This window comes from Carassius gibelio, chromosome A3, assembly GCF_023724105.1.
Source record: "Carassius gibelio isolate Cgi1373 ecotype wild population from Czech Republic chromosome A3, carGib1.2-hapl.c, whole genome shotgun sequence".
Lineage (NCBI taxonomy): Eukaryota > Metazoa > Chordata > Actinopteri > Cypriniformes > Cyprinidae > Carassius > Carassius gibelio.
In genome coordinates, this window is record NC_068373.1 from 26477801 (window position 1) to 26492904 (window position 15104).

Consider the following 15104-nt stretch of genomic DNA (forward strand, 5'->3'; position numbering starts at 1 on the left):
TGGACATGATTTCTATAGCAAGAATATGATACATTTGACAAATAAATGATGGTCAGAAACATTTCAAGTAAGCAGATTGAAACACATAAATACTAAACATGAATATGAGTCCTTAAACTATTCAATAGTTACTAAAAGGCATACACAGAAAGTGATTAGAAACATGATAATCAAATGTGTGGTTTACATATGAATGAAAATGGTGTTAAGCAATGGATAGATTCATTTATAAGTCATTTTGAGTTCATTGAGTTCACTATAAAAGACAGTTCCTGTGCCATTCTGTGCCAACATAAGGATGTTCTGTAGAGACCAGAGGTTAAAAGGTCCCCTTAGGAATTTCAGTCTGGTTCTGCTAAATGGGGGCAAGTCAATCCAAGGATCATGTTTATTACTCTCATGGGTTTACATGTGATGGTCTTTCCATCTCTTTGATTACTTGCCCCAAATTTGACACTCTCTCCTCCGAATTGAAATTGTCTATAATTTTTCTAGTGGTGTTAATGTTGAAAGCTGTTCTGTGAAAGAGTTGGTTATCTTGCTTCTAACTTGTGGCACTAGGAATGATTTATAACATCCTGTTGCCTTTCTGAGGAATTCGGCCACGGTCCTGATTGACTCTCTAATTTGTCTGGTTCGGGTCTGATACGCTACACAAAGCTAAAAATGTTACACCCATTTAAAAAGGGAGATCTTACGCTTAAATTATTTTAAAACACTTCCAAATTGTAGCTGTAATTGTCTTTTCAGGTGTTTCTCCTCGAGTATCTCTGATCATCAGTCCCAACAGAACTCAACACTTCACATCTGTCTCTCTCTCTCTGAGCTGTGAGGACCAGAGTAACTCTGATAGATGGAGAGTGAGAAGATACACACAAAGTTGGGGGGTGGAAGATTCTTCATCATTATGCTGGGCATCACAAACAGGTTCTACATGTACAATCAATTCAACCAACACATCAGACACTGGAGTGTACTGGTGTCAGTCTGAATCTGGAGAGAAATATCATCCTGTTAATATCACTGTACACTGTGAGTCTGTGCTTCTGTATTTGTTTATTTCACTGTTTACACATCAGTGGTCAAAAACACTCAGTGGGTAGCCAGTACAAAAAAAAAAAAAAACACTAGTTTTATTATATTATATATATATATTTTTATCATATTTATTTTCATATAGGCTTACTCATGTTCCCTCTGTTTCTGTAGCTGGTGTGATTCTGGAGAGTCCTGTTCATCCTGTGACTGAAGGAGATACTCTGACTCTACGCTGTTTATATCAACATTCAACTCCACCAAACCTCAGAGCTGATTTCTATAAAGATGGATCACTCATCCAGAATCAAACTACAGAGATGATCATCTCTACTGTCTCAAAGTCACATGAGGGTTTCTACTACTGCAAACACTCAGAGAGAGGAGAGTCACCCAAGAGCTGGATCTCAGTCATAGGTGAGAGTCAGTAGAAACATTGAGCCGATTTATTTCTTCTTATGCTCTCATTCATTTATAGTACATGATAAAGTGCTTGTGTGTCTGTTTTTCAGTGTCTCCTTCAGAATCTCAGATCTCTGTCCTCCACACACTCAGTTCTGTTTTGGCAGTTTGTCCATATCTGCTAGTGACAGTCGTGCTGATTTTCAAATGCTGCAGGATGAGAGGTGGATCAGACTGATTTATTAGATGCTATAATTATTATATTTAATTTCAATAATCATTATATTTAAACCAAAAAAAATTTCATTATTATCATATCATATATTATATGGCTATCATCTTTTGATAACTTACCCAGGGTTTATTCCCCTGATAGCACATGTACATCTCGGAGACGTCTATTTTTAACATGTGCAAGATGTATTTTTTTTAGCGTTTGCTCATCTGCAATACGTCTGTAGGACGTTTCCTTTTAGATGTCAAATAGATGTTTATTAGATGTCTTTAAGATGTTTATGATTTTGAATGTATGTAAAACTGACATCTGAAAGATGTCTGTCAGATGTTTGTAGACAGCAGATGCTTTCCAGATCAAGAGATCTTTAACAGACATGTGGGTTGTTATGTGTTATTAATATTGAATTCACTCTATATGTGTATCTTTTTCCCTAAAAATACATATATTCTCTCACTGACACATTTTTTTTGTTGTTGTTGTTGTCAAATTTATTTTAGCTAATGTAGTTAAAAAATGATGTCCATAAAAGCAGTAAATGGAGAGAGAGAGAGAGAATCTTCAGAAAAAAAATCTTCACTTTTGAGAGTGACTGCATTTAAATGCAGAAATTAACTTTCTGATCGCTCTGTGTCTGTATGAAATACAGAAGTCACTCCTGATTCACGATGACTAACTTCTCATGGTTGTTAAAGTCAACATGAACCAGAATTCATCAATTTCTTTTTAATGTGATTTTATCTATGACAAACTGACTGTAAAAAGATCAGAATAAGGGTCAATGTTTTATGTAATATTAACTTTAACCAGAAACATGGATGTTAAACTGTTTAACCCAGGGGCTCTCGACTCTGGCCCTTGAGATTTATCTCTAGCCCTGAACAAACATACCTGAACAAGTTAATCAAGGTCTTCAGGATTATTAAAATTACTGTCTGGTGAGTTTGATCAAAGATTAACAGACTTACATCTGGTTTAACCCTCTGGGGTTCTTCATTTATGAGTCACACTCAGGACCTTCGGGTCAAAAATGACCCAGAGGGCGGGATTCAGGTATACTTTTTTTCAGTAAAATCAATCAAATGTATTTTTGTTCAATAATATTTTTTCTTTCTTTTTTGGTGTTTTGAGAGAATTTTATGATAATAATGAATTTTTATGCAATAATTATGATCCATTTTTTCCCATTGAATATAATAGAAAATTTATGTATATATGTATTTTTATTTTTATTTTTATTAATGCTGTATTTTATTTTAAAGTACAGCCAAGGCCTATAGAAAACAATTTTTGAAATTAGATTGGTGCCATCTGGTGGACAAATTAATCATTTTTATCATGCAATAGCACATTTTTACCACTATAGAGAATGTACAGCTCTCTGTAGAAAGGCTTGTGAATTCTAGTGATTTTTGCACATATTTGCCTATTTATTTCAGGTTGTGGATTTTAATATATAATCACAGATTCTCAAAGACTATTTTTGTCAAGTTTTTTTTTTTTTTTTTTTTTTTTTGGTTGGTTGATTTAAATGGTAATTTCAAGTGCCAGTTTTACTTTATAATACAGTCAAACCTGAACATTGCACTAGAAAGAGAACAAATGGAAAACATTTTGTTACCCATTGTTTTAATTCTAACTTAATAAAAAAAATTACATTATTTAAATCATAACATATTTTTATTTACCTTTTATTATAAACATTTCCATTAAAATTATTTTTTGCAATTCAATGAACAGTAACTCTTCAAAATTGCCAACAGCAATTATGAACAAAAAACAAAAATAACAGCAAACGTATAATCATTTTCAAACAGTACATGTAAATGGAAAATAGACAAATAAAAAAGTGTTTTAAATATTATCATAACTAAATATTTACATATTATTATGTCCATATTATTTAATAAACAAATGCTGTGATTGGCTTTTTGTTTTCATAAACAAGTGCTGCAATACGCCTGAAGGTTACTAGGGAAGAATTCCATCCTTTGATCTTACTCTCCGTGTGTGCATGTGTGTGTGTGTGTGTGTGTGTGTGTGTGTGTGTGTGTGTGTGTGTGTGTGTGTGTGTGTGTGTGTGTGCGTGTTCAAGAGAGAGAGAGACATAGTATGTGACTTTTGAATTTTGGACCCAATGTCTCCCCTTTATTTTATTTATTGATTTTATTTCACATATTCTCATATTTCTCTGTTACAGGCTCACCAGTCTAGTATTTCCTTGTGTGTGTGTGTGTGTGTGTGTCAACAGATGCTGTGATTGGCTTCTTGATTTTATAAACAGGTGCTGCAATAGGCCTGGAGGATACTAGGGAAGAATTCCATCCTTTGACCTTACTCTGTTTGTGCGTGTGTGCGTGCGCATGTGCTTGTGTGTGTGTTTGTGTGTGTGTGTGTGTTCAAGAGAGAGACATGGTGTGTGACTTTTGCATTTTGGATCCAATGTCTCCCCTTTATTTGATTCATTGATTTTATTTCACATATTCTCTCATTTCTCTGTTACAGTTTCACCAGTCTCATATTCCCTGTGTGTGTGTGTGTGTGTGTGTGTGTGTGTGTGTGTGTGTGTGTGTGTGTGTGTTTGTGTGTGTGTGTGAGTGTGTCTATTTTGCAACCTTGATGGCTTACAGCCTCATGCTTTCATTGCTGTGCACTTTATTTCTTACATTGATGAATAATTGCTTTTATTTCACACATTTCAAAATCAGCTTTTGCAATGACACACTTTCATTTTAGTGTGCGTGTGTTTTTGTGTGTATAAGTGTGTGGTTGTGTGTGTGTGTGAATTTTTTTTGTCTGTTTTGCACTCTTGATGTTTTAGAGATTCACCCCTTCACTGTTGTGTGCTTTTTTTCTGCATTGTGGCTGATTTGTAGATTGTACACACAAAAGAACTCAGTATTTTCATATTTTTGCCAATTTCCCATTCATTTCCTATGGCGGGTCATTTTTGACCCGAAGACCCTGAGTGTGACTATTTTTTTTACGACCACTTAGACTTTTAAAATCCTGTCCCCAATTTTTTTGGGTGTTCATATACCAAGTACCAAAAGTCACCAAGTTTCGGACCATTCCGATGAAGCTACGATTTTTAACTTTTTTTTTTTTAAAAAATTTCGGGTCATAAATGACCGAAGAACCCCAGTTAACCAGTTGTATTTTATTTTAAAAGGTTTTTTTTTTTTTTTTTTTTTTTTTTTGACCAATAACATATTGTGAATATGGGCAAACCCCATCTGAACATTTATGAACTTCACAGAGCTTTAGCGTCACAAGTACATCCCCATCAGTTCATATCATCAAAATGGGCCCTTCATTTTAATCTTTTAATGTTTAGGTTTTAACATTTTCACTATTGATTTATCACTTAAATAAAAGTTTTAGATTTCGTTTTGTTCTACTTTAATATTATAAAACATTATAACCACATTAACATAACATGCAATTTGTAAGCATGTGTATTCTTGTTTTATTATCTTATATCATATGTTATTGTCTCTTGTATTGCTGCAATATTTCATGATTTTAACAATTTAAGTTTTATTTTTAATAAAGAAAAAGTGACTTTAAAATATCTGGATCTGATGCTTTTTTAAAACTTGCACAGAGCAGAAGAACAATTACTTTTCACAATAATGAATCAGGATTTATTCTCTAAATTTATATTTAGGAGATTTCAGCATAATGCTACAGTAATCTAAATTATTACGGTTGGTATGCTAAAATAGTTTCACATTTTAAACAATTCCTGAACATGAATTTCTTGTATCTGCAGCCAATACACGTGCTTATTTTTTATTCATCCTGTTGTTCTGACTCTCATGAAAAAATACTGTATACTGTGCTAGTGTTTACAAAGTGATAACTAACAGTTGTGGTGTTCTTGAACACTACTGAACACATGGTGTTGAATGCTGAATATGCGTTAAGAGTTGTTAAACAGGAATAGTGTTAATAGTTTGGAGAAATCTTTTAGAAAATGTTAATTTAGTATTTAGCATTTTTAGTCATATTTCCCTAACATAATACATCTTAAATGAGTTAAACTAATAAGCTTAGAGAAACACATTTAATCCAAAGTATAAACAAAAGTAATATTGATACTTAGCAAACAACACTAATAAAAGTCTGTGCTATGTGTCATTCAGCTACAAGCATACACGCATGTACACACACACACACACACACACACCTAATGTGAGTGGTTGATTAGATAATTGCATTAATGAGAAATTGAACAGGTGTTCCTAATAATCTTTTAGGTGAGTGTATATATTTTCTTCAAGTCCATGGTATTTGAGTGAAAGATGAGCTTGAGAGAAAAAGAGAAAGTTAGTTCTGTTGTGAAAGCGAAATTGAGTGTTGTATGTCAGTCTCTCTGTTCAGTCAGTGGGATTTGTGCTGTTTAATGGTGTTTGTTGAATCAGTTCTTTTGGTTTGTTTTGCACAATTAATGGTCTGACGCTTTAGGTAAATTTTCACTAGTAAGTAGAAAGGAAGCTTGTGAACACACAGGTTGCTTCCTTAAACAATTTCCCAAATATCAAACAGATTTTGCAGTGTTTATCTGAAAACACCTGTGATTAACTAGTGTAAATCTTCAAATTAGAAAACCTTAGAAACCTTTGGAGAAATAAAACATTTTTGTGTAGTGAAGCTAAGAAATATTTGAGAGTAAAAGTATGGTGTTTTACAAGCAAAGAAAGAAGAATAAAAGATGTCTGATCTATAATATATACATTATCAGCACCATGTTCACACTGTAATGAGATTTTTCTCTTTGTGTTTTAGTGCTGATTTCAAACATCCATGGACACACTGAAGGTCAATGAATTTGACTAATATATTTCATAACATGATTCTAAACTGTTAGAAAACAGCTGTAAAAAAAAATACATTATTTTGATTATAAATGTAAAAAATGCCAAACTCTTATGAAGAATATGTAAACATAACATATATTTTAAAATGCCCTTTGTCTTGAGAAGTGACTCTAATAAAAACGTCTCAGGTTACGAATGTAACCATGGTTCCCTGAGAGGGAACGAGACACTGCGTCCTCTGAAGGGACACTATGGGGAACACCTCGTCGTGACCCGTGTCTGAAGCATACTTTGAAAAACGCCAATGTGTTGGCCGGCGACAGCCTCTGACGTCGCTACCGGTGCGACTATAAATACGCGCCCTTAGGACCCGCCACTTATCTTCTTCGTGAAGCTTGCATCCGAAGCATGGCAGGGAGCTAGAGGACGCAGTGTCTCGTTCCCTCTCAGGGAACCATGGTTACATTCGTAACCTGAGACGTTCCAAACACTACGTACCAACTCTACCATTTCACCGGGAGTCGCCCCTGGGACGGTTCGACGGCTGTCCATGACATTATCCCTTATGGCCAAAGGCCTAAGCTACATACCCAACTTACCTGAAGGGCCTCGGCCCGGGGTAGAGCTGAAGGCTTGGAATCACGAAAGATTCCTTTAAAGGGATACGGCTAAGAACTTAGCACTGTTTATTACCAAGTCTTGCCTGTCACAAAGGAGGGGCTCTCGTGGCACTCTGATAAGAGCAGCTCGTAGATGGAATGGCCCGGGAGCAGAGCAATTGAAGGACGGAACATACAGATGAAGCCTCGGCCACGCCTGTACCATGGCGTCCAGCCCCAATGGAGCTGGATGAGTCAGAGGAAGCCAGAGGGGATAGTGCGACGCTCTCTTGAGCCGCAAAACCGATCCACCCAGGTCTGGCCAACCTCTCTAACTCTACTTCAACACCTTGGTGCGAAGGCGCCATTCCCCGAGCCTCAGCCCGTGCCTCAGCAGGATGTCTGCTCTCACAGTGCGTCTCAAAACAGTATGTAGTACTGGAGCGCTCTGATGAAAAAACCGAGAATTCAGTCTCCCATGAGAGGAGGACTCCGAGCTCCGAGCAGCATGCTCATAGGCGACCCTTTTAGAAAAGGGGAGCGCTGCTAAACTACCGCGAGAATTGCCCACACAGCCCCCCATGTTAAGGGGCGGTGCTTGAGGTGTATAACAAATACACACTGGTTGGATGAAGCCCAAGGAACCCCGGGGCTAATCATCTTAAGAAAGGGAACGAAGCGGAGCGCGTAACCCTTACCGTACAGGATTTTAGAAAGTGCGCAGAGCCTTGCGTGCACACTTACCACTTACGTGGATTTGAGACAGTGCGCAAAGTGTTCACGTGCACACTGACCACCATGTGGTTTTGAGAAAGTACACAGGCTTAGCGTGTGTACAGAAAAAAGTTACCTGACAACCACTGTATGTGGGAGCTCACCTTCAGAGAGACCTGTGAAGCCTACTATCTAATAACCACAATATGTGGGAGTTCACCTACAGAGAGGCCTAGAGAGGCCTACTACCGGTTACCTGATAACCACCTCAGTGGAAGTTAATATGGAACTCGACTCCAGGGAGGCCTGGTAAGGCCTACTACCTGACAACCACAAACCGTGGAAGCTTGTTTTTTTTTTTGTTTTTTTTAGTGGAAACGCACAGCATGTGGGAGCTAAATCTCCAGGGAGGCCTGGTGAGGCCTACTACCTAACAACCACAGTATGTGGGAGCTCACCATCAGAGAGGCCTGGTGAAGCCTACTATCTGAAAAGACCACAATATGCGGGAGTCCACACAGCCCCTCATGTTGAGGGAAGTGATGCTTGGGGTGTATAACAAATACACACTGGTTGAATGAAGCCCAAGAAACCTCGGGGCTAATCATCTTAAGAAAGGGAACGAAGCGGGGCGCGTAACCCTTACCGTACAGGATTTTAGAAAGTGCGCAGAGCCTTGCGTGCACACTTACCACTTACGTGGATTTGAGACAGTGCGCAAAGTGTTCACGTGCACACTGACCACCATGTGGTTTTGAGACAGTACACAGGCTTAGCGTGTGTACAGAAAGGTTCCTAAGCATCGCAGAGGCGCTGGATCGCACGGGAGAGGCGAGCTCCAACCCTCAAGCGAGGGGAGCATCACCTGAGGCAGTACATACAGAAGGACTCCGTAACTACCACCTCCCCGGATGCGCCAAGCGGCCAGGCGGCCCCTCAGGGTGACCTGGCCGGATATCCATGATATTCCCTGCAGTGCTATGCCAGTTCTGAAAGCCTGCCGAAAGCGTGTGATCGTGGCCAGAGCACAAGGCTGGAACTGAGCACTGTAAAAGGAAACTCACAGAGTCTGTTAGAAGACATAACCACCAGCAACATAACACCCATAAGCAGAAAGGGTTACATACTCACCCACCCTCCTGTACTGGAGTCCCGCTTTACGGGGCGTCTCCTTTTGGTCCGGACCGTCAGTAAGGAGGTCACTATGAAAAAAGGACCAACCAAAAACATAATAGGTCCAGGATAGGAGACTGTTATGTGAGAAACTTTCCACCTAACCACGATCAGGTGGAGCGCTGGTGGCTACAGGGGAATTAGGCAGGGGAGAAATGAAACAGAATTTAAAAACATCCAAAAGGAAGTGACAAACTCCTAGGTATCGCTCTGATCCAGACGAGAACGCTGCCCCGTCTGAATCACATCCTTCAGACCCTGCTTACCTCTTCGTGACCCGCGATTCCTCTTGCCCCTGCCCTCAGGCGGGGGAGGAGCACGAGCCGCGACACTAGCCTTCTGCGCCCGTCTTCGATCCTCAGATCGAGATGGGCCAGGACCCCTTTGTTGTTCGGGCTCTGCTACTGCGTATGATTTACCATTTAAGCGGGATGTATCCTGGAAGGGCTTAGATGGCAAAGAGGGAGATTTTAGAGAGGATGTTCCCCCACTGAGAGATAGCAAGCCAGCATCTCTTCTACAGGGGGCATCCTCTCATAGCCGTCCTCGTGCATGCCATCGATATCAGCATAACTCGTATGCTGAAACCGATGGATGCAAGAGAAAACGGCCTCTTCCATTCCTTTTCAACTTCTGCATGTAAGTCAGGCAAGAATGGAAGGCTCACCTGGGCTGCGGGCTATGGTCAGAAAAATAACACTCATCGAGTCTACCTCGCGACGTTACCTTTCTGGCACACTTCCATGGCAAGTTTTTTTTTTTGCCGCGGCGCGATCCATAACCTCTAACAGCTCCCCATACGCAGAGCAGGAGAAATGAGCGGCTCAGCCTCAGCTTCTTCACCACTCTCAAATATCTCCTGCTCTTTCTGGTTAGAACCCAGCAGAGCACTAACTTCAGTGTCAGAAAGGGTTAATGACAACGCATCTTCCTCTCGAAGTTCGCTCTCGTTTGCCGCCGGAGAGTGTGAGAGGAAAGTCCCTCTCTAAACTCCTCAGCGAGATCCACCTGCGATCCCCACGAGCTCATTCTCCTCCGTGCCTCGGCAACGGCGGGTCCTGAGCCGCGAGATCCAGATGACAAACGAGAGCGGAGCTTTTCCACAGAAAAACGCTCGCAGTGCGCGCAGATTGCCCCCTCAAGGACATCGCGCGCGTGCTCTTTGCCCAAACAAGAGACGCAAAGAGTGTGTGTGTCATCAGGTGTCAGATAACGCTGACACGGATGCACACACTGTCTAAACGCCTTGCTAGTGGATGCCATTGTACAACAATAATAGATCGCTCTTACCGTTTTGGTCGTTACTCAGATGCACGCTTCAAACAAAACAGTCAATGAAGACGAAGAAGATAAGTGACGGGTCCTACGGGTGCGTATTTATAGTCGCGCCGGGTAGCGACGTCAGAGGCTGTCGCTGGCCAACATGTTGGCGTTTTTCAAAGTATGCTTCAGACACGGGTCACGACGAGGTGTTCCCCATAGTGTCCCTTCAGAGGATGCAGTTCAAAGTTCCCTTGACAGGGAACAAATGTTTCTCTAACTGCAGTAACAAAGTGCTTTGAACTACTACAACAATTTACAACACTTTGTTGTTTCTGTAGATGTGTGACACAGTAGGTTGAGCTCTGGGCTATAGACTTAAATGTTCCTGAACCCTTCACTAGGTAATCTTAAAGCTGCAAAAACCTTTAATGTGCTTTAACTCTGTGCATTATGCTGAGTGAAAGCTGAACTTGCTTGTTCCTGTAATCACTATCAGCAGCTTACATCTGTAAAAAAAAAAAAAAATTGTAACCAATTATTAACTAGAAAGAGAGAACTTATGCTCCAAATATTTAACAATTTATGCTTTTTCCACTTTTATATTAAAGCAACTGTGCACCTTACACAATGCACAAATTTTAAAATGTCATAATTTACAGTGAGAGTTAGATTTCTTCATACACGCACACACATACATATTTAACACATTAATGAGTGATTTTTCGATTTCAGACAGATCTATTTCAGAAATAGAATTATTTTATAAGTGAGTGGTAATTTGTAAGATGAATGACAAAAACGGTATATATATTATGGAAAATAATTTAATGTAAAATGTAATTGATATGTGTGCGCATGGCTGCTTCAGTGCTTGGCTCTCCAGTGTTTGTACTGTTTTTGTTCGTTTTTCCTGTTTTTTGTTTAACAAACACGATCAGTTTCACCAGGGATGAACTGCTGAACATTCGGCAGAACACACCACAAGATCTTTTACCGGATTTAAATTATTCAGACGTTTTACTGAAGGTTGTTATCGGAGGAGCAGCGGCGCTGATCAAACGCTTCAGGACGTGCAGACGGGGGAAGCGAGCGGGAGCGCTCGTCAGACTCAGGAAGCGCGGATTTCGAAAGCCGTTGCCTAGCATCCATCTGGAAAAATCTCCGCTCTCTACCTTACAAAACAAACAAACTCCTTTTGCTCTCTCGGACAAATAAGGATTTCTCACACTCTGCTGCTCTGTGTTTCACGGAAAACTGTCTGAATGACGCCATACCGGACAGCGCACTCCATCTGCCTGGCTTTCAGCTGTTCAGAGCGGATTGCGAATCAGAATCAAAGGGGAAATTGCGCAGCGACGGGACATGCTTTTACATCAATGAACGGTGGTGTAGAGATGTAACGGTGTTAAAGAAGATGTGCTGTCCTGATCTAGAAATGCAGTTTATCAACTGCAAGCCGTTCTATTCGCTGCAGGAGTTTCACTCGTTCATTCTGGTTAGTGTTTACATTCCTCCGCAAGCACAAGTAAGCCTGGCTTTACAGAAACTCGCTGATCAGATCACAGAGACAGAACAACAACACCCGGACTCTGTTTTAATCATTCTTGGGGACTTTAATAAAGCCAATCTCTCCACCGTGAACTGCCAAAATACAGACAGCATGTTACATGTCCCACCAGAGACAGTAATATACTGGATCACTGTTACACCACAATAAAGGATGCATATCACTCTGTTCCACAAGCAGCCTTGGGACGTTCAGATCACTGTCTGGATCATCTTATACCGTCCTACAAGCAAAAACTTAAATCTGCTAAACCTGCAGTAAGGACTGTGAAGAGATGGACCAGCAAAACAGAGCAGGATTTACAATATTGTTTTGACCTCACTGATTGGAGTGTTTTTGAAGCTGCTACCACCGATCTGGACGAACAGAGACCGTAACATCCTATATTAGTTTCTGTGAGGATGTATGCATTCCTACCAGGACTTATTTAACATTCAACAATGATAAGCCATGGTTTAAAGTAAAACTCAGACATCTTCGTCAGGCCAAAGAGGATGCCTACAGAAATGGGGACAGAGTCTTGTACAATCAGGCCAGGAACACACTGAACAAAGAGATTAGAGCGGCTAAAAAGACCTACGCTAAAAAGTTGGAAGACCAGTTTACTTCCAACGACTCAACTTCAGTTTGGAGAGGACTGAGGGCCATCACAAACTACAAGACACCATCCCCTTGCACTGAGGCTAATCAACGACTTACTAGGTCCCCGACCCGGGTTCAATACGGTAATCGATCCCGGGACGTGGTTGCTTTCACACAGAAGGCGACCTGGCAATGTTCCGGAAATATTGCGGGTCCGACGTGCAGTGTGAAAGGGGCTTTAGTGAGACTGGGGAAATTCATGTCAAACAGCTGCTCCACCAACACTGGCGCCCCTCAGGGATGTGTTCTCTCCCCTCTGCTCTTCTACCTGTACACCAACGACTGCACCTCTAAAGACCCCTCTGTCAAGCTCCTGAAGTTTGCAGATGACACTACAGTCATCGGCCTCATCCAGGACGGTGATGAGTCTGCTTACAGACAAGAGGTTGAGCAGCTGGCTGTCTGGTGCAGTCTTAACAACCTGGAGCTGAACACGCTCAAAACAGTGGAGATGATCGTGGACTTTAGGAGAAACCCCCCTGCACTTTTCCCACTCACCATCATGAACAGCACTGTGGCTGCAGCGGAGTCATTCAGATTCCTGGGAACCACCATCTCTCAGGGCCTGAAGTGGGACAATCACATTGACTCCATTGTAAAAAAGGCCCAACAAAGGTTGTACTTCCTTCTCCAGCTGAGGAAGTTTAACCTGCCACAGGAGCTGCTGAAACAGTTCTACTCAGCCGTCATTGAGTCTGTACTGTGTACTTCTATAACTGTCTGGTTTGGTTCAGCAACAAAATCAGACATCAGAAGACTACAGAGAACTGTTCGGACTGATGAAAGAATTATTGGTGCTCCCCTGCCCATTCTTCAAGAACTGTATACATCCAGAGTGAGGAAAAGGGCTCATAAAATCACTCTGGATCCCTCACATCCAAGTCACCCCATTTTTGAACCTTTGCCATATGGCCGGCGCCTCAGAGCGGCAAATACCAGAACAGTAAGGAACAAAAACAGTTTCTTCCCCCAGTCAATATACCTCATGAACAGTTAAATGTTCCCCACTTATGCTTATGCAAAAAAAGTGCAATATCCTTATATTTATTTGTTACCCCTCCATCCTAGTACATCCCTGCACCTTATTCAATCCTATTCCATTATCATTTATAGCACAAATGTTTATACACTTATTTATTTGCCTCAATTTTTTTTTTTTTTTTTTTTTTTTTTTTTTTTTTAACTTTTTTTTTTTTTTTTCTGTGTACTGGAAGCTTATGTCACTAAAACAAATTCCTTGTATGCGTAAGCATACTTGACAATTAAGCTCTTTCTGATTCTGATTCTGATGTATTACAGGAAAAGCTCATATTTATGACTCTATTGATACAAAGATTAAGAAAAAAGACACAAGCACGCATATCTAATGATGTCATTTCAAGTGTTTTTAAACTGAAACAGTATTTTTTGTATAATAATTGTAATGACATTTGAGGTCCCAAAATGGACCATTTAGGTTCAAATATGTATCTTTTGAAAAGGTACCACCCCAGTCCTTTAAAATAATGTAGTAAAGAGTGCATTTACACTCTTGTGGACTGAATGGAGCAGAACGAAAAAAAATTTAGTTCATTCCCATGAAAGCCTAGCTTCACACTGTGAATTGTGGGGTTGACAGTGGAACAAGAAAAAAATGTTGAAAAGGAGTACAAAATTGAGAAATGCTCAACATTGTGCAAATAATGAGCAGAAAATCTGTGAGGTTCAGGTAATAATATTCATCATGAGCATTTAAAATATGTGCTAGAGTTTCTGCGGGGATTTGCAGGTTTGAAACAGATCCTGCCTTTCTTTCTTTCTTTCTTTTTTGCCTTTTTTTTTTTTTTTTTTTTTTTTTAATTACGCACCCACTCTTAGGGACATTGTGAGGACCTTAATTGAGGTCAAGCTTATAAACAAGATTCAAGAGTTTTTTGAGGATGTAAAAAATAGTGCTGGAAATGTAATGTGTTAATTATATGAATTAATTATGGAGAAAAATAACGTGTTAAAATTATTAACGCATTTGACGTACTTGCCCCGCCCCAGACCTATGTGGATCATCTGCCATGTCATACAGTCAATTGATGACTTATATGAGGCAGAGCAACAACTTACTGCGCGATGGAGCCTAGAGAATATCCCTACAATTTATTCAGGGGGCAAAACGTCCATTTGAGATTGTCACACGAGAGCAAACGTGAAACTCATCTTATACAACAGTTCATTAAGAAGTTAATATTGTGTCATTGTCTGTTTTGCTAAATTTTGCCAACCAGAAGATAAAGACAAAACAGAACTGTTCATCTCAGAGCAACCCACAGTGGCATTTCATTTCTTTATCCACGCTTTGAACGAATTTGGTTGAACCACGTTGAACCATTGGTCATAGTCGCGTTGGCTTTGAAGTGGCACTGCACAGACCGATCAGTGTATGACATCAAAGTACCGCGAGAGAGATTCGAAAGCACAAGGGTTCTTTGAAGTCACACACCAAACGGTCTTCCACGGTCAAACGCTTCAAATCGAACAAGCCTAATGATTAAATGAACCATTCATAAAGAAGCATTTATTTCACTCCTGAATGAATCAGCCATTTCAACGAGTCAAAAGAATTAATAAATGAGTCGATGACTTAATCGTTAAGACATTTACCACCACCTACTGGCAGT

At 40.1% G+C, this 15104-nt stretch overlaps 1 protein-coding gene across 1 annotated transcript in view; it reads left to right on the forward strand.

Moving 5' to 3' along the window:
* The window catches only part of LOC127953780 (basement membrane-specific heparan sulfate proteoglycan core protein), a 287372-nt gene that overhangs the window by 193901 nt on the left and 78367 nt on the right, over positions 1-15104 (forward strand). The window contains exons 14-15 of the mRNA XM_052553074.1: positions 751-1032; positions 1210-1452. Of these exons, the coding sequence (XP_052409034.1) occupies positions 751-1032; positions 1210-1452 (525 nt within the window). The remainder of the gene's footprint in view (positions 1-750; positions 1033-1209; positions 1453-15104) is intronic.